At 45.5% G+C, this 26,540-nt stretch overlaps 1 protein-coding gene across 1 annotated transcript in view; it reads right to left on the minus strand.

The window, feature by feature from the left end:
• The window catches only part of Tiam1 (TIAM Rac1 associated GEF 1), a 211,521-nt gene that overhangs the window by 43,421 nt on the left and 141,560 nt on the right, over positions 1–26,540 (minus strand). The window contains exons 12-15 of the mRNA XM_055614916.1: positions 20,993–21,097; positions 14,364–14,445; positions 8,972–9,058; positions 3,469–3,693 (exon numbers count right to left, since the gene is read on the minus strand). Coding sequence (XP_055470891.1) covers positions 3,469–3,693; positions 8,972–9,058; positions 14,364–14,445; positions 20,993–21,097 — 499 coding nt within the window. The remainder of the gene's footprint in view (positions 1–3,468; positions 3,694–8,971; positions 9,059–14,363; positions 14,446–20,992; positions 21,098–26,540) is intronic.

A 26,540-nucleotide genomic window follows, 5' to 3' on the forward strand; every position in this document is an offset into this window, starting at 1 on the left:
ACAGCTTGTGGGCTGCAAATGGCTAGAATGCATGGAGCTTAGAATATGCAGGGGCCGGTCCTTACACAAAGCTTTGATGGCTAAGCAGGCACTGTGCTCCCCCCACGCACTCCACGGTCACTTAACAGACTTCCAACATAAAAAGCTCCGTGAAGTAGACCGTGGATGGCACCAACAAGGTCTGCACATCAGCAGAACACTGCAGATGCCACTCGCCCAGGACAGAAAAACGAGCCTACAAACAGGGAGCCTCAGTGGCCTAAGTGTTCTAGGTACGATTGGGAGTCACGCAGGGAATCTAAACCACTGTCTAAAGCGACCGCCACAAGAACAAGGGCTGTGAAAAGGGGCCCAGAGACTCAGCATCCAGTAATTCAGAACCCCTCCTCTCCACCTGGAAGTGGAAGCGCAGCGAGCGTCAGGCAGGCTACCTGCTGCAGGCGGAAGTGGACCAGCAGGCAGGGAGGGGGAGCAGCTGGTCGCTATGGGTCAGACAATCCCCGTGTCCTCCATGACCATGACTGGCTGAGGATGTGAACTGTTTCCTGTATCCTTATTGTTAGCCATCACACGGACCTAGTAAGATGGCAGTGTGCTCTTGTCTCCATTTTGTAATGAGGACACAGTGCACGGAGTGGTGACTCAGGACCCATAGGACCATGGACTAACATCAAAATGAACACAGCCCCAAAGAACCTGGCTTGGGGCTTCTTTTTAACCACCAGTCTCTGATGTTTCTACTTACAAGGTTCACACTTCTATATGAGAAAGAGGTTCAAAAATAGCCAAAGCTTGAAAGAGACCCACAGCCTCAAGCAGGGGAAGGTCTCGCCAAGTCTGCGTGCTAGGCAGACAGTACCAGGGCTCAAATGGGCCTCGAAGTCCCTGAGATTCACACTCCCCACCCGGGTCTCTCTGTCCAGGTCACTAAACACTTAGTATGACCCCCTTCAAGACACCCCAGCATCAAACCCCAAAGCTGTCCCTCTGGACGACTATTTTTAGTCCCATCTAAATTTAGCCTCCCAATTGTCCAGCTGCCCTGCAGTAACTGCAGCCATCAGCCGGGTGTGTGTGTGTGTGTGTGTGTGTGTGTGTGTGTGTGTGTGTGTGTCATCTCTGCCTTGCTGTGGGGCAGGCTGCCCAGCTATCCCACCCTGTTTCCTTGCTTTCTCCCCTTTTATCTTGTGCTGTTAAAGGAGGACCAGGAAGCGGAACCACCCACAGGGAGAAGGTGGAGGCGCAGGTGGGGTTCGTGAGCTCCAAGTCACAGCCACTTGGTTAGGGAAAAACAAAGCAAAGAATACATTTTCTAGAGAAGACTCCCAAGTTGCAGTTTGGCTGGTTTGGACAGGGTGTGTTCGGTGGGTTCAGCACGGAGCCTGCGCAGGTGCCTGGTCTACAGGAGGTTACAGGGAAGCCAGTGCTGTGCTTAAGGCTACTCCATCAAAGACAGGGCAATGACTGTATACACAGAATACACCCGATCTTCTAACATACAGGCACAGATAGACACTTTCCATTAAAAGCAGTTTTGCTTGATTGACTATAATCTCAATATTCAAGAGGCTGATGAAGGGGGTTTCCAAATAGGGGCCAGCTAGGGATACAAGTTGTCTGTGAGCAAGGGTCTGTTTTACATAGGGACATACAACTTTATACCCAAGGGTCCAGAGAAAAAAATTTCTAGCTTTGCAGACCTGGCCGTGCCACCACAACCAGTCAATCTGCCATTGCAGTGGTAAAGAAGCAAAACCAAGATGTGCAAGCCACTTGAAATCAACAAGGGTGAACTGGTTTCTGTTTGTGGATTATAATACGCTAAAGAGGAATTTGTATCTATAAATGACACAAGTGACACTAATAGAAAATTAATCCAAACGCAGTCACAGTCTCTGTCTCTGACACACACACACACACACACACACACACACACACACACACACACACACGTCTCCTGTACCTGCTCACAAAATCCTTAATCAGCCTAATGAACGTTTGTGGTTCATTTGGGCTCAGAACAGAAGCCATGGGTTGTTTTGTAGGATCACAGGCGCCATCTTGTGGTCATCTGGGGAAATAGCCTCCGTGGTCTTGATCCCCTTTCCTTTTTAGGTGTGATGACCCCTATGACACAGGTAAGCCCAGAGGTCAACAGTAACTAAGCGTGATCAGTTTTCTGAAGCTTCAATTATCAGAGTCTTCCGAGAGCCACTAAACAAAACCATTGATGATCACAGAGCTTTCTGCGTAAGCGGCTGAGCTGCAGAATATCATTCGGGCAATGGCAAGGAACAGTACAGAAGCTCCTGCAAGGAGGACAGGGACAGCAGAGACCCTGCCACCAACCCACGTGTACGGCTGGAACTGCCTCAAGCTTGCCTTCTCCCCCTGGAAACACAATGTGAAGGGGAAAAAATTCTGAAATCAAGCCTAGTGAGTCAACCCACCATAATCCACACAGTTCCTTTGTTCGCTCATCCACTGTGTGGGAAGCTACGTCCAAAGAGCTGCAAGGCAAAATGAAGACAACACACTCATTCCCAACAACAAACACACAAACCTGTGAGAGAGAGAAGAGGGGAGAGGAGGGAAAGGGAGAGGAGGGGAAGAGAAGAGAGGAGAGTAGAGTTATAAAAGCATCGTACGAGCCAGGCATGGACCTGTTCTCTTTTAATCCCAGCACTGGGAAAGCTGAGACAGGGAAATCTAGAGTCCAGTGCCAACCTAGGCTAGTCAGGGAGTTCCAAGCTAGTCTGGGCTACAAAGTGAAGGCCTGTCCGAATAAAATTTAAAAACCAGCCAAGCAAACCAAGTAGCACACTACGGCTGGAACCCACAGAGACACGTTTTGCGGGGTAGAGAGGGGGGGGGGGGGGCGCACTAACTCTGTGGGGGGGCCCTGGAAGGTTTCCAAGGCCAGGGTCACCCACGCTGCCAGAGAGAGCAGGAAAGAATGTGGGGAAGGGTAGCAGGACGGGCAGGGTAGGGCAGGGTTCCTACGGACCCAATTCCTGTTCACATGAGTCTAAGCAAAGGCCTGCCAGAGAAGTTTCCTCACGGAAATCATCCAGCTCCTTACACAGGGAAAGAGAGGCAGGGCTGGGCAGACTTTGAGGGTGGAGACAGAAGGCTAGGGGAGGATTCAGCATCACAGAGCCTTATACGATTCCCGTATCGCCATCGACAACCGTGAAATGGTGGCCTCCTGCCACTCACCTCTCTCTCTCTCTCTGACAATGAGCAAAAGGATCACAAAGCTTTCTGAGTGTGACCAGAAGATTCATAGCAAGACAGATATTCCATGACACCTTCCCTTTCCCTCAGAACTGCCAATAGGGAGCAGGGGTCAACCATCAGCTTCACTCACAGCCGTCTCTACCTGAAGGAGGAAGCCCTGAGGTGCGTGGAGCGTGGCCCCCTTCCCCAGACACAGCCTCGTGACACACAGCCCTAGACACAGCATACCTGGGTTGCTGGTGAGGAAGGCAAGGGGGCTCTCATCAAGGTCTGCAGGGCCGTCCACCCGGTGGGGCGGGTTCTCCAGCAGCTCTGCTCCTCCCTCCAGCTCGGGGTAGGTCCTCACCAGGAGGCCCAGGGAGGGCTGAGAGAGGAAGTCTTTGAGCATAGATGAGTTCAGGGTGGCAGCAGCACGATTATTGATCTCGAGAATCTCATCCCCCGCCTTGAGGCCTGCCAACGCAAGATGGAAAAGTTCTAATGTCACATAAGCCAGAGCAATACCCACTTAGAAGTTCTGCCAGAGAGTGCATGCCACTCTCTCCTGAGGTGAACCTCAGCCCCAGGGCTGCTGGGAGCAGGATGCAGTTGGCTCACACGGGTGTGAGAAGGCTCTTGTGCTTTGGTTCTCAACCTTCCTAATGCTGCGACCTTTTAATACAGCTCCTCATGTTGTGGTGCCCCTCCCCCAACAGCCATAAAATCATTTCATTGCTACTTCCCAGCGTTGGCTTTAACAGTCATGAACCATAATGTAAAATATCTGATATGCAGGGGTTGAGAGCCCCTGCTCTCGTCCTATTCTGACCCTGCTGGACCACCTAAACAAACTCATTACAAACACACTCGTCAATGTGTTCGGAGCATATGCCGAGTCTCTTTCTTCAAATGCCAGTTCTGGCTAACCCCACAGGATGCGGCTCTCAGGGAATGCTGGTGACAGTGTTCTGTACACACTTTGTGTCCACTCATCATTTCTACGAAACCAAAATGCAGGAAGTTTCTTCTATCACTGTAAGTAAGGCTGTGTTTTGTTTTGTTTGTTTGTTTCTCCCCAAACTTAAATACAGTGTTACATAGAGTGACAAAAGTTCACAGAATCAAATGCAGCTGTTATCACTCCTGTTGCCTCTAAATGACCCCAGGACCCGGGAAAGTGCACCTTTCATTTCAATTTGGTAGGCTCCCCACGGGGGCCTGCAACCTTTGCAGGGCACCTGGGGACCTGAAGGGACAATTGAGAACAAGCCTAGCCTGGGAGAACAAGAAGCTGTGACTAACAAAGGAACGACTCAACCTTTATTATAGATGGTCCAGCCACTGGAGAGAGGGAGGCTGGAGGGAGGCCACATTGCCAAGGAAAGGGAAGTGAATCAAGGGCTGAGGCAGAGAGGAACCGAAAGAAGCCACCCCACCCACGGCAGCCATGGCTCCCAGCTCTAACTCCACAGATGATCATTCTGGAGAGTTCTCACTTCCCTGGCTACCCTCACTCAGACTTCCAAAACTTATAAAACCCATTACTGAGCATAAAATACATGAAAAATAAAAAAAGAAAAGAAAAATCCTTGAGTGAGGAAGGAATAGAAATGAAATGTTTTTATGTCAAAAGTAAAATTCTGTTGCATAAACAATTCATTGTTTTTGAGGTTTTTTTTTTTTTTAATGTGTGTGTTTGTCTGCGTGTACGACTGCAAACCAGAAGAGAGCATCAGATCCCAAGGAACTACATTTAGAGAGGTTGTGAGCCACCATATGGGTGCTGGGAACTGAACTCAGGACCTCTGAAAGAACAGCCAGTGATTTTAATCACTGAGCCAACTCTCTAGCCCTAAACAACTCATTTCTAGGTTAAAAAAATCTGGAGCTATATAATATTTAAGCAGAAAATATAAAATCAGAAGGCTCTCTGCAGGCTCTCAGAAGGAAGGTTCCAGGTTCATGGGCTTGCCAGTAGAAGCGCAGTTGCACTCTGAGTGCTGACCCTGAAGACTCTGTCCCTAATCCAGAACCCGCGAGTGCAATTTTACGCAGAAAAAGGATTTCACTGTAACCATAAGATGTTGGATTGTCATGTGGGCTGTGCCAACCGACATGTCTTCACTGGATGAAGACAGACTCATAAGAAGGGGGTATGCAGGTGAAGATGGAGGAGAGCTTGGACTGTCATAACCACGAGCCCACAAATGTGCAAAGCCATTAGAAACTGGATGAGACCAGAGAGGGCTCTCTCCAAAAGGTTCAGGGGGAACTTGGCCAGTGAAACCTCAACTGGCTTCTCAGGAACTGCAAGGACATCAGTTTCTGCTGCTGGAAGGAGCCTCGTTTCTAGTATTTTGTTATGGCAACACCAGGAAAACACCCCAGGGTGAGTTATTCTCAGAATGAGCAGTAAGAGGACAGGAGACCATCAGCAGTGCTGTGAGCCACTGCTCACTGCTCCTTTTTGAAGCTTTGGTGTGGACAGACTCTGTGAGGGTTGATGTTCCTGAGTCACCCCAGCTTCAATCTCATATGTAAGAGAGCAAATGAAGCCAATCATGTAATCACTGAAGATATTCAGTAGACACTGGCTCTCCATGTTGCTACCCATGCCCAAGTGACCCCGGAAATAAGAACTGACCGTGGAAAGTATATGTATGGAGTGTGCAAACTGTTTGGAGCAAGATGGCAAATGTCTTTGCCAACCAGGCTATGTCCTGTGCAGCCATCATGAAAATACTAGATGACAGTAAGGCTCTTAGGTGACCTCAAAGGGATAACCATGGTCCAAAACAAACAAGGCCATGGTGACTGGGGATGAAGGCTCAAGGAATACAATAAGGTACAAAACGTCAGTTCTGTAAGAGCAGCCACCATGAACTCTGGCTAAGAGCAGCCTGTGTGTGGACAGCGGCCGGGTGGAATGGGAACATGGGACCCAACTACAGGATGAAATAGCTGAAGCCCAATGTGGCCAACAGAGAGGCTTGAAGGCAGTAAAAAAAAAACATCTGTTAGTGCAAACTGGATGTTCAGATCCACTTAGGCAGCATCCGCTGGCCGCTCTCCTCACAGGGTTGCAGGCACCTGGGCTGTGTTCAAAAGGCAAGACACGGCCCTATTCTACATACTAATGAGTGGTCAGACGTGGACTCACTGAATGTGGGAAAGAGGAGAGCTCACAGATTACAGGTATCAAAGGCTGGGCCGCATGGCAGAACCAAACTTTCCTGGAACCATAGATGGAATCTGGGGGTGGTAGCGTTTGGTACTCAAAGCACACAAGCGGGAGCCCCGAAGTAAGTGTGCTCGGCTCTAAGTCTGCATTAATTGCTACCTCTAACACCCAAATGCCTCACCTGACGCTGGCTGCCTGGTGTAGAGTGTGGGGAGACATTTGTTTTTACCAAGCATCAGGTTCTCAGATTCAGAGAACTAGAACAGGATGTGACTAAAGCCAGAAGATCCCCACCCCCGGGGCTGCACCAACAGCACACTCATCCTGCTGAGAGTGATAACGATCAGTCACTAGGTCTGGAGGGGAGCGTGCCCTGTCTCGGCTCAGAGCTCGGGCACGGCTCGGTGCTTCCACAGACTCTAGCCTCCAGACTGCCTGTGGTCTAGAAAACATAGAAGGAGCACAAAGGCGGTTCTCCCCCAGGGTTGCTAATGCGTAAGTGGTTCTGACTACTCGAATCCCGCCTTCGCCCTCTCTGTGCACAGACGGTGGACCATGATTCTCTGATGGTTACAGCACAAGGAGAAATGATCCACACAGGGAATGCACAAGCCTTGGAACATGCAGTGCTGTGCTTATCCACTACCTGGATGGAGGCAGGAAGAATCGGTACCCCTTTGTCCCCCAGCGCTCCGTTCAGAGTTCTTCATGGAAGGCACTTGGATAAGCATGTCTAAGTACAGCTGGCCCAGATGTGCTGGGCTCCTCTATGATCTTCCCACCACCTCAGTGAAACTAAAAATTCCATACCAATAGCGAAAGGAAGGTAGTTTCCCAGCCATACTGACCCACTTCATACTTTTATAAATGAGCTGAACAGTGTCCCCTTCAAAACAAAACAGATTCCAAAACACTCATGTCTGCCTACAGTATTGGGAAGCAACCTTCTTTGGAAAGAGGTGTGGGCACATATCATGGAGATAATTAATATAATTGTTATAATTATAATATTACAGACATAATTAAGTCAAAATAAACTCTCAAATGAGACAAAACTGATGGAAACTGGAGTGAGTGTTAAACCAAACAACCTCTGTTCTTTCTACGAACCAAGGGTCACAGGGGGAGAGATGGAAACATCAGCTACGAGCCAAGGATCACTGGGAATGGCTGGCGGCCACCAGATCTGAGAAGAGGCATCTGACAGATTCTTCCCTGGGGCTCCAGAAGGAATCAATCCTCCCAACACCCTGACTTCAGACTAGACTCTTGAACTGTGAGAGGAAAAAAAAAATCTGTGCCTTTCAGCTGCCGAGTTTGTTCCGCTATAAGTGATCCAAAACTAAGGGAGAGGACAATTCCATCTTCTCTTGCTCCCCTTCACAGATGGAGTCTAGGATGGCCCTTGACAATGTCCACAGATATAATGGAGTCATACTGCATGCAATGCCTAAAGCAACATGAATGGTTCGCTACCTTATAGCAATTAGGGAATGATGACAAGTACAAAGGAGAGCGTATATTCAGCATTTGCATAACTTTTTTGTTGTTGTTATTTTTCCAGACAGGGTTTCTTTGTGTATCCTTGGTGTCCTGGACTCGATTTGCAGATCAGGGTGGCCTCGAACTCACAGAGATGTGCCTACCTCTGCCTCCCGAGTGCTGCGATCACAGTGTGCGACACTTACCTGGCTGCTTTTTATTTGTAATACACGTATGTATTGTGTGTGTTGTATGTGTTGTATGTATTGTATGTGTTGCATAACTTTTCGAACACTCCCTCACTCAAAAGATTTTCGATGTGTAGTTGGTAGAATTCACAAACGCACAGCCTATGGATGCAGAGGGTCCAGTTCACTGTAATCTAGGTTGGGAGGGGACTCTGAGAACACACAGGGCCCAAAGGTAGCCGAAATGCATGCTGAGCTCTTGGAGGGCCACAAGTAACAGGCAAGACATAACAGGGGGGAGCTGACAGCAGAGATGAGGGGACTGGATTGAAAATCAATGTCTGCAGACTCTGTCAGAGTAGAAGAGCCATTTCTAAGGGTGCTGCAGCCTCAGGCTAGGGAGGACCACAGCTCTGCTTCCTCTAAACCCCAGATCTCCCCAGAGGATAAACAATAACCATTGTAATTAGAAGAGAACTTTGTAGTAGTGCCTTGGATACAGGGTCACCGTCACACCTAGAAACTACTAGTCTGATATTTCTTGTACACCCAAATTCAAGGAGGATACTCACTTCCCTGGAATGTTTTGAAGGAGAAAAATTCTTTATACACAAACCCTCTGAAAAATGTCTTTCTCATTTATCAAAGAGAAAAACCCCAAAGGGAAACTATGAGACAGACAAGGTCGAAAGGGTGGGAGGTCAGGGGTGGGGTTTGTCAAGTCTGTGGATCCTAACGCTGGAGAGGCCAATGCAAAAAGAGTGTGAGTCAAGAGCAGCCCCAGCCACACCATGAGTTCCAAGCCTGCCTTAGTTACATACACATCAAGGCCCTGTCTCAAAAACTAAAGAGCAAAACAAAATGACAAAAACAGAAACACCCAAGGCATCCACAGCCTTACCTTTCTTGGAAGCTAGCCCGGTCTCCTTGACACTGTTCACGTAGAGCCTTCGAACACCATCTTCGTCCACAGAAGAAAGCAAAAACCCTGTAGAACACAAGACGGATTGCAGGGCTCACAGCTCTGAATGTTTAGCCAGCAACAGGAAGTACCTGCTGTGAGCACAGAGGTTTGGATTTTTTTTTCTTGTTGTTGAGATTGTCTTACACAGCAGGAAAAAAATATGTATTTTTAGATCATTCTAAAGGTAGCTGCTTAAGAAATAAATAAATGCCACTAGGTCCGTTACTCTTCATACTTCACACTGGACTGTTGACGCAGACCACGGTGCATCATTTTATCTCGCCATGTCTGCTGGGAAAGGACATTCATTTGCCTTTTCCATCTGCTTCCGCACTCAGCATAAAACAGACAGATTGGCTTATCTCGTCATGGTCCCTAACCAGTCTATATCTCAGCCAGTCTATATCTTAGGACACACAGCCCCGGGGTATGATGTGTGTTCATCCATATGTACTGCTATATGGACGTTGCTTTAATTTACCACATTCTGAAAACTCACTACCACTTCATACTGGAATCTGGTTAACTGATTTCGTACTCTATTAGTAATCATCCGAACATTAACTACCTGAGCAATGCTGAGGGAAAAAGAAAAGGTTGTTGAAAAAAAATAGGCAACAACAAGAAAAGGAAAGAAATAAGAAAGGAAGAAGGAAGGAAGGAAGAAAAAGAAAGGAAAGAAAGAAAGAAAGAAAGAAAGAAAGAAAGAAAGAAAGAAAGAAAGAAAGAAGCATATTGTATGGCGGATGATAGACAGCCATGAAGAACTTTCAAGCAAAATTAATGTTGAGTTTTCTGTTTAGTTCACAGTACCAGGAAGTAGGTAACCCAGTATGAGCAAAAAAAAGGCCACCTGCCACTGTTAATTCTCCAAGTCCTGTAACTCTCTCAGACAGGGAACAAAACTTCTTATCTCCACTATATTATCAGTTTGAATTTCATTCTTATGGAGGGAGGGATTAAAATGCTAATGGGACATGCTGAGAACTAGCCTGTTTAGTTTGAAGACAACAAGACCAAGACAGGGGCTGCTCTGGAGCCACAGTTGACAGGGGTCATTCAGGAATTTCCTTCTGTTCCTCATGTTGCATGAACCCTACAATTAACTGTGAAATTCTGCACCAGATAATTGGGTACAAAATACAGACAAACAGACACCAGGAACACACTGGAGTTCTCAAGCTGGTGGGCAATCTTGGATTGTGAACAGAGCAAATGAAAGGACCAAGGGCAATCCTTCCCAGAGATCAGGCAAGGATGATGAAACTTTACAAACACACACAACACTCGGAAGATGAATGTGAAGGGGCAGAGAGGGGAGCCTCTCACCAGAGGCCACACCACGGTGCAGGGCAGGCACTTCAGGGAGGTCTGTGTAGCCATCTCCTATGTCAAGTGTAAAGGAAAATACTATGTTCGGCTGAATAAAGAACACAAAGCTCCTATAGCCGGTCAACAAAGGTTCTAAGTAAGGAAGGAACACTCTAACCTCAGCAAATTCTAACAAAGGCCAATATGATTACCAGCAGAGGCAGAAGGAGATCATTCAACTTCAAGCTAAGGTAGCCAGCAATTAGGAGGCTGCTGTTGTAAAACAGGAAGGCATTATGAGTGATGCGTGGCCTACCAACCTAGGAAAGGAAGCAATTAAGACTAAGTGAAGAAAGTAGGCCACTATCTGATTCGACAAACTGCCAGGAAATCCTTCATTCTGACACTCCTGGCCAAACGGGAGTCCACAACACAATACGCAACAGAGAACTCAGAACTAGGTCCAGGATAGCTGTTCAAGTACAGACACCCATATCATAAGGATGACACACAGCTGAAATATAGGAGTCCTGAAACAAGGGAAAGTTACAGGGTTGACCTGTGCACACTCCCACTCACAGAGGGTCTCAGCACCACACAAGCTGAGCTCATTCTATAATGCATGCCTAGCGCCACCTAAGGGCTGGCCTGGAGAGAAAAGTCCCCAGGTGTTTACTCTGTTTTATTTTGCTGTTCTTTTGTTTCTCCAGTCAGGGTTTCTCTGTGTTATCCCTGGCTGTCCTGGGACTCATTCTGTAGACAATGCTGCCCTCGATCTCAGAGGTCTGCCTGCCGCTGCCTCCCAAAATAAAAAGCATGAGCCCACCACCACCCAGCCCACATGTTTACTCTTTGAAAATTTACTCAGCTGGTTGAGCTATTAGATCATCTTTGCCATCCTGAAATAGAAAGCAGCACTGTTAAGATGTGTTGTGCTGGTGTGTGCTGGTGGCCTGAATACACGTGGGCTCATAAAGGAAAGCCACACCTGGGCTGATATTAGGGCTAGGCGAGGACTGGCTGGGTCTGCACTGAGTTCACTCCATCAGATCATCCAGGACCATGAGATGTGATGGTTCATACTGTCACTGGCCACGACTGGGGTTCACTGAAATGGGAAGACCCACACTAAGGTCAGTGGCAGCACCCTCTGGGCTAAGGCTACGGGCGACATAAAAAGAAGGAAGCTGACTGTGAGCACCTGTTGCTTTCTGCTACTGATAGCGTGCCCAGCTTCCTCAGCCTCCTGCAGCCAGGATGGCTCCATTACAGTGGACCACAACCCCAGTCTGTGAGCTGCAATAAACCCTTCCTCTGCCTGATCCCTTTTATGCCTCAACTGAGTCACCAGCAGTGTGGCAGGGCTTTCCAGAGTGAACCAAGTTTGGCTCTGAGAGGCTCTTCCATCAGTGTGGTGTGGCCTCACCCTCCAAGCAATGGGCTGTAAACTGTACGGAAGTACTGGTGGCCTCAAAACTCAAAACTGAATCAGACCAAAGCCCTTTCCTTAAGTCAGTCTGAGCCGCTCGAGTCTGCAAAGTGCAGTGCCCACACCCACAGTTTACCGTCTGTGGCTGTACTCACCCACACTGGACTCTGATTTTAATATACTGTTACAGCTGTTCTTCACTATCACCCACTGCTGGTACTCTCTTGAGGTGCTTAACTAACAAGCCAAAGCTTATCAGGGGCCAGAGAGATGGCTCAGTAGTTAAGAGCCCTGGTTACTCTTTCATAGAATCCAGGTTCGAGTCTCAACACCCCTAAGGTAGCTCACACCCATCTCTATTCCAGTTCCCTCTTCTAGCCTCCAATGAATGGCACCAGGCATGCACATGGCACACAGATAAACCCACAGGCAAAGTATGCATACACATTAAAATTTTGAACTTTATTATTGATATGGATGTGCAGAAGAGAAAAAACATTGGTAGAGGTCTCTGTGCTCTCTTCAACTTCAGGCACCTGTGGAAAACTTATAATTCAATTCGCCCCCTGAGGAAAATGGAGGTATCTGTGGGCTGTTTTATGCCAAGTGCCTATTTCTGTGTCCCCAAATCACTCAGTCGTAGCCTAAGAGGTTTACCTCACATGACAGAAATTAGGCACAACAAATAGAGCACCTGAGTTCCAGTATCAGGCACTTGCTTACACCAGTGCCACCAATTACCAATTACGGCCTTAATCATGGAGGTCACACTTCTGTTGCATAATAGGCCCTTTATAAACATTAATTCTTTGCCATTGAAAATGGCCTCCAGGCTTTCTGATGTATTGAGATCGAGGGTCAAACAGTAAATGGCATGAAGGTATAATGGAAGTGGCCAGAGCTATAAAATTAGGTTCTATTCATTAGGCCACAACACTCTAATGAGCATCCTGATGAGGTTATTTGCCTTCGGGAGGAGATGCAGAAGGAATATAATAGCAGCTGTCTGTGACGGCTCTGGAAATTTTCAAACACTACAAGATTAATAGCTGCATTCAGAGAAAGCTCTCAAACACGTGTAAGCCTTGGTCTTGACATTTCACCAGGAGCTGTAAGGCCCTTCCCACACACACAGTAGGCCCACACATGCCAGCTCCTTTGCAGATAGGTGACTTTGTGATGTGCTTAGAGCTATGACTGTCACTGAGTAAGACTTGATTCACCACTTCTATTTCCTCCCTGCAAAGGCAAAGCCGTCGTCGTCACCTCAGGTGACAGCCGCTCCAGGCAGCCACAAAGCACACAGAGAGTGTGAGAAGGAAATGCAGATTTGGGACACTGGGCTCCAGTGTCTGCTACCTCAGCTACCTTCACCTCAGCTAATACACCACTACCCAGACTTCCCCACTCACTGTACTCAAACGCCAATCCTGTTACCACTTAAGCTAAAGGTAGGCGGAAAGACCTGGGAAGGGCCACATAGCTAATGAAATCAGTGATGATATCGCAATGTTGACAGCCAAATAGGAAGCGTCACATAGCAGGCAGGTCTGTGATTTTTTTTTTTTTTTTTTTTTTTTAAGACCTGCACTAGTCTGGCCCTTGACCAGCATCTACCGCTTACTTTGAGGGGAAATTCCCGTCACTGTTTTGTGGCTTGCACGTCTAAGCAGTACAAAAGACACAATTCAGAGTGAGTGACTGCTTTCCTCCAGGGATCCTAGGATTTGGCCATGTCAGGCAGAGTGTCTGGATGACCTGCTTTCCAGGAAGGCCTCAGAGACTGAGTCTCTACAAGTCCCCAACAGCAGACTGTGCTATGAGCTGCCAACTCTGACTCTGCGGACTCTATTCTGGCCTCTCGATCCAGCTCAAGAGCAACGTAGAAGCCTGCGCCTGCTGACCCTGCATTCTCTTCCTGCCCTTTGGTCTTCGGTGATTTTGCTCTGTGTTATTTCACTGTAGTAAGTCACACTCAAGGAGACCACCGGGCACCACCGGTGCCCACCACCGAAGACCCAGCGGTGGTCTTCGGTATCCCAACACAGCAACGAGTAAGTTCTTCTAACTTTCCTCCTAGAGAAAGGTGTAACGGGGCCTGTTCGTGGGCACAGGAATATTTCCTTCCCTGCACAACAGGAAATAAAGTAATCCACTCCCACAATGTCAGTTTCTTCTTTTAAGAGCTCTCTCTCTCTCTGTCTAAGGATGGTACTTACAAGTATGGGTACCACAGAAGCCGGAAGAGTGTTTGGACCCCCTGGATCTGGAGTAAGCCACCGAGGGTACTGGGGCCTGAATTTGGAGCCTGTAAGAGCAGCAGTGCTCTTAACCCTCGCCCCCCCATTCTTTTCTTATGACAGTAGAATTGACTCAAGTGAAGAAACTGAAGGCCAGAGGCTTCCCTCCCTGCACCCAGGTGAGCATGTCTCTTCACAGCTCAGCTGCTCTTCACAGTACAGGAGCCAGATGTGTTGTTTGACAGCCCCCAAAGGCTTATTGAATTGTAAATATGTGAACGCTCTGTTTACACAGGAAATGCTTTAACTGGAAACACAAACACCCAAGATCAAAGGCGAATAAACCTACCATAATTATCAGCAGCCGTGTCTGTCTTCTCCATGTGGATATTCTGGGTGACTTTTGGACAGATTTCAATTTCTTTGTAAAGCTGCAATCAGAGAGAGGAGGCTAATTAGGGTCTCATCACAAATAGCTTCGTAAGATTGGTCAGCATTTTGTAAATCTATTTTTTTGTAATTGATACTTGAACAAAAATACATACATCAGTCTTTTTATTGAGTTTTAACCTATTAAAATGAAAACTGAAGAATTCTAACCACCAAGCTCGGCTAGGTTTCTAATTCACACACATATATCACTCCAAAGAACACCCTAAATTCATCACAGACCTAAAAAATAATGCCTCAGTCATTAAAACCTCTAGTACTAGGGCAAGGATTCATCAAGATCAAAAGAAGGTTATAAACTTGTTGAGTGAAGTTCTTCAAAATAAAAGGCATCGCTGTGTTTTCACACAGCACCTTCACATGAAAAAGTCCACAGAAGGATAAACTGGTGGATACAAATGTTGATACTGAAAACAACTGCATGTGATGAGATTCTCTGGTAGCCGCTTAAATAAACACAATTAGCTAGAAAATTAAGTATCCAAATCAATCTGCTATCTAGTAGCCCAATACAGTCTAGAACGCATTTCTGTATGAACTCAAAACTAAAACAGTGTATAGCTCACATATCAGAAATGTTGATTAAATTAACTGATAATACTATATCTGGACCTAATCTCGTAAGACATGAATTTCCATCCAATAATGGCACAATTGCAATCTCTGTTTCACAAACAAGGTGGTGAAAAAGCACTTCAATTAGTCTGTAAGGATAGGCAGGACATGATCTGAACACAGTCTTGCATCCCCCAGAGATATGGTTGGTTCTCTCTCCCTACTGTGGTGACTCCTGGGCAACTTGTGAAACCCAAAGGGGGCCAAGGTCAGGGGAATGAACCTTCTTAGGTAAGAAAGCCTAAAGCTAAATCCAAATTTAACAAAACAAAAGAGCAAAATACAAGTGCAAACTGTTGATCTTGACATGAAAATAAATCGCAAGCCATAAAATTTAACAGAAACTTCATTCTAAGGCACTGAAACACAGTCCTTGGTGATGGCTGCTCCTGCCTCATCTCTTCAGGATGTCATTTTACTCAGGCAAGAGGAGAACACAAGTTTCTTTCTTCAGTGTTCTATGACACAACGTGATGGAGTTAGAGCTAGGGATGTTGGCGGTACAGCCCGGGTTTCAGGGGTTATAATTCAATGTGAATTTATTTAGATACTTCAGAAATCTTTCACAAAGTTAAATCAAAAGACTTCAGTGACGGTGATTTTAAGATCAGAAAACACAGTCACTAAATCTACAAAGAATCATTTAAATGAAGCTGACGTAGCAGGGCCGCACAGTGCAAAATGCATTACCCGTTGTTCATCTCTGCTGAACTTGAGCCTTGGTGATGTGCTTTTAAATATGGGGTGACAGCTGATCTTTCCCGCCAGGTGGCAGTATACAACTGTTAGTTCTGACCACGTCTGCGGATATCCAGGGGGATACACCTTGTGCAGAAACTGTTCTCCGCTGGTCTCAGTGTCACACAAACACTCGCTCATGGCATATAAACCAGCCCGGGAACCACAAGCTCACTCTTGAGCAGACTGAGACAGGGGCCAGGTTGGGCAAAAAACTCTAATAAAACAGGAAATTTCAAGAACACGCTGTGCCTTAAAATGTTTTTCCCTGAAGCAACAGTATTTGAGCTAGGAAATTTGAAATCTGGTCACTCTGTGCACAACTGTCACACATATTAAAGCACCTCTGTTTCATTAAATTAATGAAACGGCATCCCTCCCAACCCCTTTCAAAAGCCAGACAATAAAGATCATCAGATCTTAACACCGTTTTGAATAGCCAGGCACTTGAGTTCTCATGAAATCATGTCATGACTTCCTGTCTCCCTGGCCGCTGCAGCCTAAGCCCCTTCTCCCTCCTCCCAGCCACAGCGCCCTGGCCTGCAGTGATTCTGCCTGCCCACTGGCCTGCGTCCTGTGGTGCATTTGCCACACATACAGCAACCTCAAGGAGCCTCTTACAAAAGAGGCCAGCTACTGTCATCCTTACATAGCTCACAGCACTGGTGTTAGGGCTCCCACGACCCGGAGCCCCCAGACCCATGCACACTCAGCTGTCTCACGGAAAACGATGTAGTATTCGCATAAACCTCTAATCCTTTCTAAGAATCTCTGGACACTCTGAAATTTCCCTTAGCTTGCAACTGATACCTACCTAGGAGAACATAAATGATAGGCAAATTGTTTGCACACTGTAATATAGGGAGTAGGAACCCGGGAAGCCTGTACACTCAGTCCAGTCATATTATCAAGAAGTAACATCTCGGAGCTTTGCTTTTGCTTCTGCTTTATTTCTGAGCACTCAGTCTCCAGCTGGATGACTCCACAGATGTAGAATCAATGCGTAATGTCCAGGGGTTTCCCTTCTCCCTTGAAGTCTATCTGCACAGCTTCCCTGTTCCTTTCAAGCCTCGTGTCTGACACGTCTCACCATTTTATCCTCTCGGCACGGCATAACCAGTTAAGCCACTTCCTCCGTACCGTAGACTGAGCCAGTTTTGTCACTTCATTTTTGCACGTGTTACACATGCATGTGGAGATCAGAGGTGGATGTCAAGTGTTTTGCTCAGCTGCTCTCTGCTCTCTGGATAGGGTCTTTCCCTGAACCTGGAGTTTGCCCATTCAGCTTGCCCAGCCAGCGAGCTCTGAGGCCCTTGCTATCCCTGCCACGTGCCCTGGGAATAAGGGCGCACACCACTGTACCACCTTTTACAGGGGTGCTGAGGTTTGAATTCTGGAGCTCATGCTTGGCTGGCAAGACTTTTCTATCCACTTGCCCTAACTTTGTGCTTTTCCAAGCCCCGAGACCTGCTAACAATGACATGTTCTTATGTGCAATTCTGCAAACTGAAGAGAGGCTCCTCTGGAAACAGGACGTCCCCCGCCTTTGGCGCATACCCTGTGAGAATTAGAGATTATGCCAGGCACAAAAAACACTCAGTAAATATTTGCTAGATGAATGAATAAATTAATTAATCAATTTTGCTGGCACATTTCATTCCTGACACTTTATCAAGAGCTCATTTAGTGTGAGATCTGCAGACTAAACCCCAAGTTTGTGACTGTTTCATGGACTGGTCCCAACAACTAACGAGTCGTGAGGAAACAGCCAAATGGGTAACATTTACATGAAGATAACCAGTAAAGCAGACAGACAGTAACTACTGGCAGATATTCATAAGCGAGGGAACCGCCTGCCCACTACATCATCACTCTCCAAGAAGGTCGTGCAAGCTCAGCACTCGCTCTTCTGCCATTGATGGCATAGATTTGGACTTGGGGCAGGTGGGAGGGTCAGACACCTGCATGCGGCTGCAGAGCCCGGCACTGGCATTCAGGTGAGGTGACAGCACTGCTTAACACTGCGTCGGCCGCTGCTTGTTCAGAAAGGGGCAAGAAATCAAATATGCTCTCAGAAAGCTTCAAGGAGCACTGTGCTCATCAAGCCCCTGCCTTGGCGTGACACCACACCCAGATGAATGATCTAAAGAAAGCAAGGATCCAAACCAGGCAACACTGAGATGATTCCAGGGGTCTGTGAACGTAGGACCAAAAGTAAAAGCCACCCAGAATATTTACAAAACACAGCATCTCCTTTGATCGTGAATGCACATGCAGCACAGACACCAATACTGAGAGTGTCTGTGGCTTCACCCTGAATAGAAAACAGTCATCTTAGTATCGGATTCTCACTGCTACTAACATCTCACAATATTCTGCATATTTGCCACGACTTCTGAGCAGCAGTAGCTACTGTACCTACTACTCAGTCTTAGCATTAGGTGAGCTAACCATGTCTGTTAGCTATCATTTAAAACTGATTTTTGCTAAGTAGTTTGTTATAATTAAGCCATGGCAGAGTCTATATATCCTATCTCATGTGACTGTAAGTATTACTCTGGGAAGGGTCTAAGCTTTGTCAGGCAAGAAGCCGCCCTGATCATATAAAGCCTAGAGAACCTGGGACGCTGCAGGCGTTGGCATAAGCAGAACAGTGCCAACTGCCTCACTGGGGATCTCCGGGCCAGAGACCTTTGCAAAGGGTGAGAGAGAACACAATGGGCCCTCTGTACTTAAGACTTTTTAAAATTATAACATGTACAATTATAGACCTAAACAGACTGAGCTCGGCACACCATCACCTCAACTGGATAAGACCACATAATATCTGAAGCTTAAAAACGGTGTGTGAGGAGTGCTGGAGAGTTGGCTCAGTGGTAAAGATCACTGGCTGCTCTTGTGGAAGACCCAGGTTCAAATCCCAGCACCCACATGGAGGCTTACCTCTGTCTGTAACTCCAGTCCCAGTGGGGTGTGACGCCTTCTTCAGTCTTTAGGTACCAGGCATGTACATGGTACACACATACATGCAGGAAAGACACTAATATACATATATATATATATGATAATAAATAAATCTAAAAAGCTTTTAAAAAATAATGTGAGTAATGAAAATGTTAACGTCACGGCTCAATTAGCACACGTGCCTGGTACATAGGGACACAGAAGGCGATTGCCTATGAGCCCTGTAATTTATTGTAAGCAAAGGTCACAATTCACAAGGCATAAATTAAATGATCTATTGCAGTGTTATCAGCCCAGCCTCTTTATGTTCCTTTCCTCTCTGACGTCTGTGGTCATGTACTTCCAAGTTACGTATCAAGATGATCTGCAACTGTGCAGTCAAGGCTGACCCCAAACTTTCACTCTCAGCCTTCTTGCCTAAATCTCCCCAGGCAGGAATTATGATGTTCACCATACCATACATGGATTTTTAATTTAATTTAAATTAATTTATTTTTTTGCCTCCCAGAAACATCTTGCTACGTTGTTCTGCAAGCTAACCTTGAACCCCTCTGGGGGTCATGTAATTCTTTTGCCTTAACCTCCTAAGCATCTGGCACTAGGAATTGGGACTGAGCTAATGCCTTTCTTCTTTGAGGAAGGAAAGCATTCTTTGTATCCTTTCACACAACATAAACATTGGCTACTCAATTCTCAGAAGAAGCACTTGGCTCCTCACTGTTAATGTGGCCTCCTCCATCAACAGTCAACAGTGGTTAAGAGTGGAGTAATCGTTTTGGTCCTTTTCCTTTTTCAATATTTATTTGATATATGTGAGTGTTTGGCCTGCAGTTATGTCTGGGCACCGCATGTGTGCAATGACCACAGAGGCCAGCAGAGGGCGTCAGACGCCACAGAATGGAAATTACGGCCACTTTGTGAGCCACGTCGTGGATGCTGTGAACCTAAGGCTGGGTCCTCAGCATGAGCAGTCAGTGTTCTTCACCACAGAAGCCCCCATCCTTCTAAGCCCCATTTTGAGCCTTTTCCAATATATAACATGATCAGATAGTCACAGAATACTATCATATTTCCTTTAAAAAAAAAAAAAAAAAAAAAAAAAGGAACATTTAGAGGGATCTGAGGTGACATTTTAGGCTAGCAGAAACATTCCAAATCATAACTGGCGCAGTGGAAATATAACTGTATATATCTGTCAAAGCTCTTTAAACTGTGTGCTAACGACTAGTGTGACCGTTCCTTAATGTGAAAAGTAAAGTTCAAGGTGATCTGAGACATTCCCTATGACATCTTCCACCATGGTTCCTCTTTCCATAGGAAACCTCTGGGCTGTACTTCCAGTTCTGCTTTCTAGGCTGAGGCACTCCTCTGTTTTGCTCTCCACATCCACAGCAAACAGCTCTGTGGTCCCCCAGAAGGGTGACTAAGTACCGAGAGGCCAGAACGTTCTCAAAGAGAGGACCTTGTTCCCCAAACCATTGTTTATTAGAACTGAACAATGCATCACTCTGCTAAGAAAGAGCAACCTGCAAGTGGGTACCGAGGAGACAACCACTAACACGTACCGAGAAACCATCCTTCTGCCCTTTGTGAAACCTGGCAACGTTTAGTTCCAGTCTCTTTCTGTTTGTCAATTCCCTGCCATTAGTATGCAGAAGAACAGATGGAAGCTAGGTCCAGCTCAAAACACAAGTCCTCTGCCTCTGCTGAAAGTCAGACGTCCACAGACGTCTCTAAGAACCTATATAAATGCAGTTCCAGCAAGCTGGGTGATGTCATCAGATAGCTAAGCTAGGGTAGGGGCTGGGAGGGAGGGGGGTTGAACTCCCACAAGATTTGATCCATCAGTTCTGATAAGTATGTAGAAATTGCACAAAATTGGAGTGAGCATGTTTGTTGTGACAACCGCCAACAGATCTTAGAGTCACCAATTATAAAGAAAGTCTACGGCAAGAACTGGTCACGCTGACTAAACTCCTGTCTGAGTGTTATCTGCGGTTTGCAACTGTGCAGCACTGCTTTCTGGACAGGCAAAAGCGGCTTTCTACTCTGGGATGTCTGTAATAAAGGGAGGTGATTTCTGCCAGACTTGGAGCTCTGAAAGAAGCTCATTCATCGCGGAGCTTGTTCCAGCTACAATTACCACAGTACATACATAATTTGAAAACCATCGCAAACAGAATGTACATGGACAGCCATCATAAACATTACCAGCTCATAAATGTCCTCCTCAGGCTGCGGAATGTAGAACTGCATCTTGTTCTCCATTAGGAATTTCAGGCGAAGGTAATGGGCGGAATGATCCAGCTGATGTGCCTGGGATGGGAAGGAAAGTGTCTATTTATCAGCAAATAGGAGCTATTAGGTCTCTGAGAGAGTAGGACTCCCTATCTCGTTTCCTAAGGGCAACAGAGATGGGGGTGGGCAGCGGGATTCTATCCTGAAAAGGTTAGAACCTGGCACTCATTAATAATAACATCCATAGGGCTCATGCAGTTCAATTCAGAAAACTGAGTCACAGCCTCTCTTCCACATATTTAATTAATTGTTCTGTTTAGCTCTGTCTTTTTGAAGCCAGGTGTGGTGGCACAAGCCTTTAATCCCAGCACCAGTTCCAGGCCAGCCTGGTATACAAAGGGAGTCCAGGACAGCCAAGGCTACACAGAGAAACCTTGTCTTAAAAAACAAACAAACACATAAACACACAAACCCCCTGGCTTTTAAACAAAATCTGTTCAAGAAGCTCCTGCACATAACGTCACACACTTACATGGTGACAAGAAAGGGGGAAGGAAGCACTTACAATGAAAGAAGGAGGCTGTGACCCCAGGAAATTGGAGGACCCCAGGGCAAGCGTTAGCAGCTCACGGCAAGCCAGCACACAGGCTAAAGCCCAGTCTTACTTCCATATCCCAGAACAGGACTCACTCACGGCACTGCAAGCATGCCCAACCTGGGAAGCACATCAAAGGACTTGGGATTTGAGTTCTTGGGGCCCTTCCTCCCCTTTGGTATAGATCAATGGGTCTACTCTAGCTAAGCAGCTATTCTTGAATTAATTTGATCACAAAAGATGTCATGATAATATGGCTTTACTATTATAGCCAAGAAAAGACATGGAGAAAAGAAAAATGTTTTTCAAATGTTACAAGACAATTTGAAACTATACTATAAGAGAAGATATATCTAAGTGGGTAATTTTAATTTAAATTTCTATAAGAAATTTTCCTATACAAATACTTTAAAATTTCACCCTAAAATACTAGCAAGTAAATGATAAGCTATGTGGAATTTGCTCCAAAAATGATCCATACTTGGAGGTAAAGTAAACAAATAGATAAAACAAATAGATAAAAATTTTTAAAATAAAATTTCAATTTTAAATAAAGTGATAAAAATAGCTGTCAATGTCCTGCGATGAGAATTATCCTCTTATTGGTGAAATTTGTTGTAATTGGTAAATACTCTTACTCTATTCTGCCACTATAGAAATATAAACACAAAGACCAAACTAAAAGCATTCCAGTCATTATTCCCTTAACATTCACTCAGTCACAGCCAACAATGTGGGCAAGTGTGCCAGGCGGGCACCCATGAGGCAGCAAGGGTACCGATACCAGTCAAGTATCAAGTATACCAGTCAAGTTCTATTGCTGGTTCTTGGGAAAACCCAGCCTGTGTTCTAGTCCCAGAGATGGTGAAGTCTGAAGTCCACACAGCGAAACAGACACCACTCAGTGAATACCCCAATGGGCACCTGGCTTTCCTCTCAGTGTGTCAGGGCAGACTGCCTCTATCTGATAGCCCTTGGCTCCCTGCAGAAGTCAGGGATAAAGAAGGGGGAGAGGTGAGCTGAGGCAACGCTCCACAGGGAAGCCTTTAAGAATTGGTGTGGTATGACAAATAAGAAAAGTTTTTCTGTGTGCCTGGGAAGTGTGAGGGGGCGCTTTTCTCACTCTCCCAGGTCCTCACAAAATCATTAATTACAAGCAAAAATTCTGTTTTGCCATCTGTTCCCTACTAAGGTGGAAGGGAAGGAGGAAGGCATTTCATGGGGTCTCAATAACAGGGACAAAGCATCTTGGACACCTTACTGTTGTCATTAATAAACACTTGTGGCCAGTCCTAATCAGACTGTCACTTCCACATCCACCTTCTGGACATCACACCCCTGTACTAGTCTCACCCAGGGGCTTCTGGAACAAAGCTCAGTGGTGCGCCCACCAGCCAACTGTCGGCACTTCTGAACAAGGTAAGGAGCCCCACCATTCCCAAACACCACAGTGCTGACTTGTGGAATTGTACACGGAAGGACAAACAGCAGCTGGAGTTTAGTGAAGTACAGAGAACATGGCTCATGCTGCACATATTTTCCCAAACCTCTTTATGTTACTCATTGTCTTCTTTAAAAAACAAAAGCAAAATGATAGCAGGCTGGAGTGTCAGCAGGTGTCTATGACCCCTGCACTTTAGAGGGTAAGGCAAGAAGTCTCAAGGTTGAGACCAGCTCAGGTTCAAAATAAATACATAACTAAATATTTACATAGAATTCATAAAAATCTAAAGACGTTTTTGGGAAATAGTTATGCTAAGCTCAGGGTGCTAAGGATGAGTGCTCCTGTGGCCCCTCCCATTTTGGTAGCTTAGGAGTTCTGAGCCCACACAGCACGGCCCACCTAAATAGAGCACAGTCCTAAGGGGCTAACTACATGTCCAGGCTCTCGAGAGGAACGTTATGAGCTTCCATATCAAAGCAGGCCCAACCACAACCGTGTTCATAACCCTTGTTTATGGGATAAGAACTCTAAGCACTGGAGGGTACTGATGAATGACAAGCATCTGGCTTTTTCCTACATTATAAAACATTCGAGAGAATGTTGGCAAGAGAAATTCCATTAGGGAAAAAAAAATTAAATAGTACAAATTTGTTTTCTGATGTACATTTACTCAGATCACTTAACATTTTATCTGTGCAAAAGCTAGCTGTAAATTGTGCGGTAAAATAAATATTGCAAGTGGGCAAGTTTAAGTTTAGTTGGCATAATTTTTTTTAACAATCACTCAGATCTTACTGTAATTATTTGTGTAGTGATGTAGATCTTTTTAATAAATAGTTTGAGTCACTAAAATACGTAAAAACTTGGATTAGGTAAATAACTGAGTTGCCCTGCAAGCATGAGACCTGAATTTTACCTCAAGAACCACGTAAAACTGCCAGGAGTGATGGCATGTCACTGTGCCCCCCATGTTTGGGATGGGGATGCCCCGGGTGACCCCTGGGGGTAGCTGACCAGGCTGTCTAGCTTACTCTGTGAGGTCCATGCCAATGGGAAATGCTAGCCCAAAGGGGGTGGACTGCGTCCCTGCAAATGGCATTCAAGGTTGTCCTCTGGCCTAAACACACACAATGAACAGACACATACATACACATATAAAATATGAAGTAAAAGCATGTAGTGAAATTGGCACCCTGGTCACACATGAACATTATGAGTAACCATGAAAAAAATGGATCACTTTTGCAATTTTTTATAATTGCAATAATTTGAATTATTGCTACTGGCTACGATTAACAATCATCTCAATAACATCTATAACATGAAATATATATCTCGAAACGTTTACTATACCAGAACTTGACTGGTGATCGGATGGTAGATGGCAAACTGGTGTGAGATGATGTGGGTCAGAGAATAGGAAAGAGAATGAGCTAATGCAAGAGACAGAAGAAAGAGACTGATCATTAGATATCAGAAACAGCATCCATCACCAAAGCAAGCTCAACAACAATGAAACAAAACATTCTTCCATCTGTTTTCCATCCCTAATCCAAAAACCCAAAAAACCCTCTCATCGTTACATTATATCACCTCATACCACGTGGCACACCCTCTCTTCCCTTTCCATCCTTGAGAATAAAACTGCTCCACGTGTTACACAAGAGTCCAGAAGACATCTACGTCTAAGCACATGATATGCTTTATTCTTCGTAAATGCTTCTCTGGAGACCATCAGTTTCTTAGAGTACACCATGGAAGTTTTCCATTTTTAAGCTCATGAGACCTAAGTTTGATGTTGTCTTATTTTATGTTTCGGTTGGGAAAGCGGCAACCCAAGAACACTGGGAAGAATGATCTATTATTGTCACAGAAAGGGACTTGTACCTTAAGGGTGCCCACAGGAACTCAGCAAGGAACAGAAAAAATAGAGGAACAGAGCAACAACATTATTTAATGATAGCCTCTACATGGCAGAGACAACATTATCTTGTAGTTTCTAGAAAGGATACTTAAAAAACAAAAACAAAAAACAAATTGGTCCAACCAATTCATCGATCTTCCCACAGATCAATTCCCCACAAAACTACAGTTTAATTCCAGTTCCTCAGGGATGCTCCTTGGCCATGCTACTCCCTGGAAACATCTTCCAGGTTTTTGGCTTTTGCAAAAAGGCCAGAGTTCTACTTCCAACAGCTCCAACTGGGACCGACTCCCACAGCTCTGCAGAATATTAGAGGTTCTCTAAAGAACTGTGCTCAGCTCTAAATAAAGGAATGCAGAGATCCTCAACCGACCAACTTTGTTAAGTAATTACAATGAGAAGTCATGAACAGAGATGCTGTCATGTTTGAAAGCTGGAACTCATGCTCATGAAAGAATCAAGGTGCATGAGATGTTATCATTCATTTTTAACACCTATGTGGGGGCCAATTTTAGCTTTGTCCTGAAACAATCTGTTGATCTACTTTTCTCCACAGAAGTCTATCGGAAAGTCTTATTTGAGCTGGATTTTTTAATTTCCCCCATTCATGTGAAGAGGCAATTTTTTTAGGTATTTGTAATTAAAAAAAAAAAGCCTATGTAAATTTCTGGTAGGGTAATCTCAACATTTTTGTTGAGGGAGTAAAATTACTCAATATTTACAAATCATATATTAAATGAAAAGGGCTTTTACAATGTCATTTTTATCCATCCAAATGGTTCTAAAATAAAACTAGGACACAAAAGATATCCACTTTTGGAGCCTTGTGGAAGCTGACTCCCTTAAGAATGTAATCTAGATTCTTCTGTGGACTGTCCTTCCTACGGACTGCGGCTCTGAGAATTTCAGAGAATATCCACCTGTGACAACTGGACACACCCCAGTTGGGGACACTGAGAATGGGGCTGTCTCATCCTTTGCTCACTTTGCTGATTGTCCTCTCCTTTGTGACTGTGAGATGAGCTCAGGCAAATACCTCAGGCTTTCTCAGAAGCTCACCTTCCCTATCTGCAAACCAGGAAAGCAATGCTCCTTTTCAGAGGTGATGTGATCAACTGAGCCTACCAGCGCTGTTAGGTATGGAAAAGTAAGAACCAGTGCACAAGAAGAGGGACTTCCTTCTTCCTGCTGAGTGCCCTTGAGAGCCCAAAGAAAAGGGGCTCACCTTGAAAAAGATCAAGATGTTTCTACATCATGAGGCCAAAGTAGAACAAAATCAGTCACTTTCTAGTTGAAAAATACAGACTAATTCCATGTTCACAGAAACAGGAATTTCCCATCATGTCTAATTAACACTCACTTCAGATTCTCCCTATGAAGATATCACTATGAGTCAGCAACTCTTCAAACATCAGGAATGGCACTATTAAATACATGTATGTGCACGAACACAGGAAAAAAAACAAAAACAAAAGCAAAAACAGAAGGCCAACCAGCAAAATGTCCACAGCGATTAGTTTTACACTGTAATACTAAAAAGCTCCCGTCTTTGTCTCGG

The sequence above is a fragment of the Psammomys obesus genome, unplaced genomic scaffold (assembly GCF_907164565.1).
Source record: "Psammomys obesus unplaced genomic scaffold, mPsaObe1.curated_primary_1811, whole genome shotgun sequence".
Taxonomy (NCBI): Eukaryota; Metazoa; Chordata; class Mammalia; order Rodentia; family Muridae; genus Psammomys; species Psammomys obesus.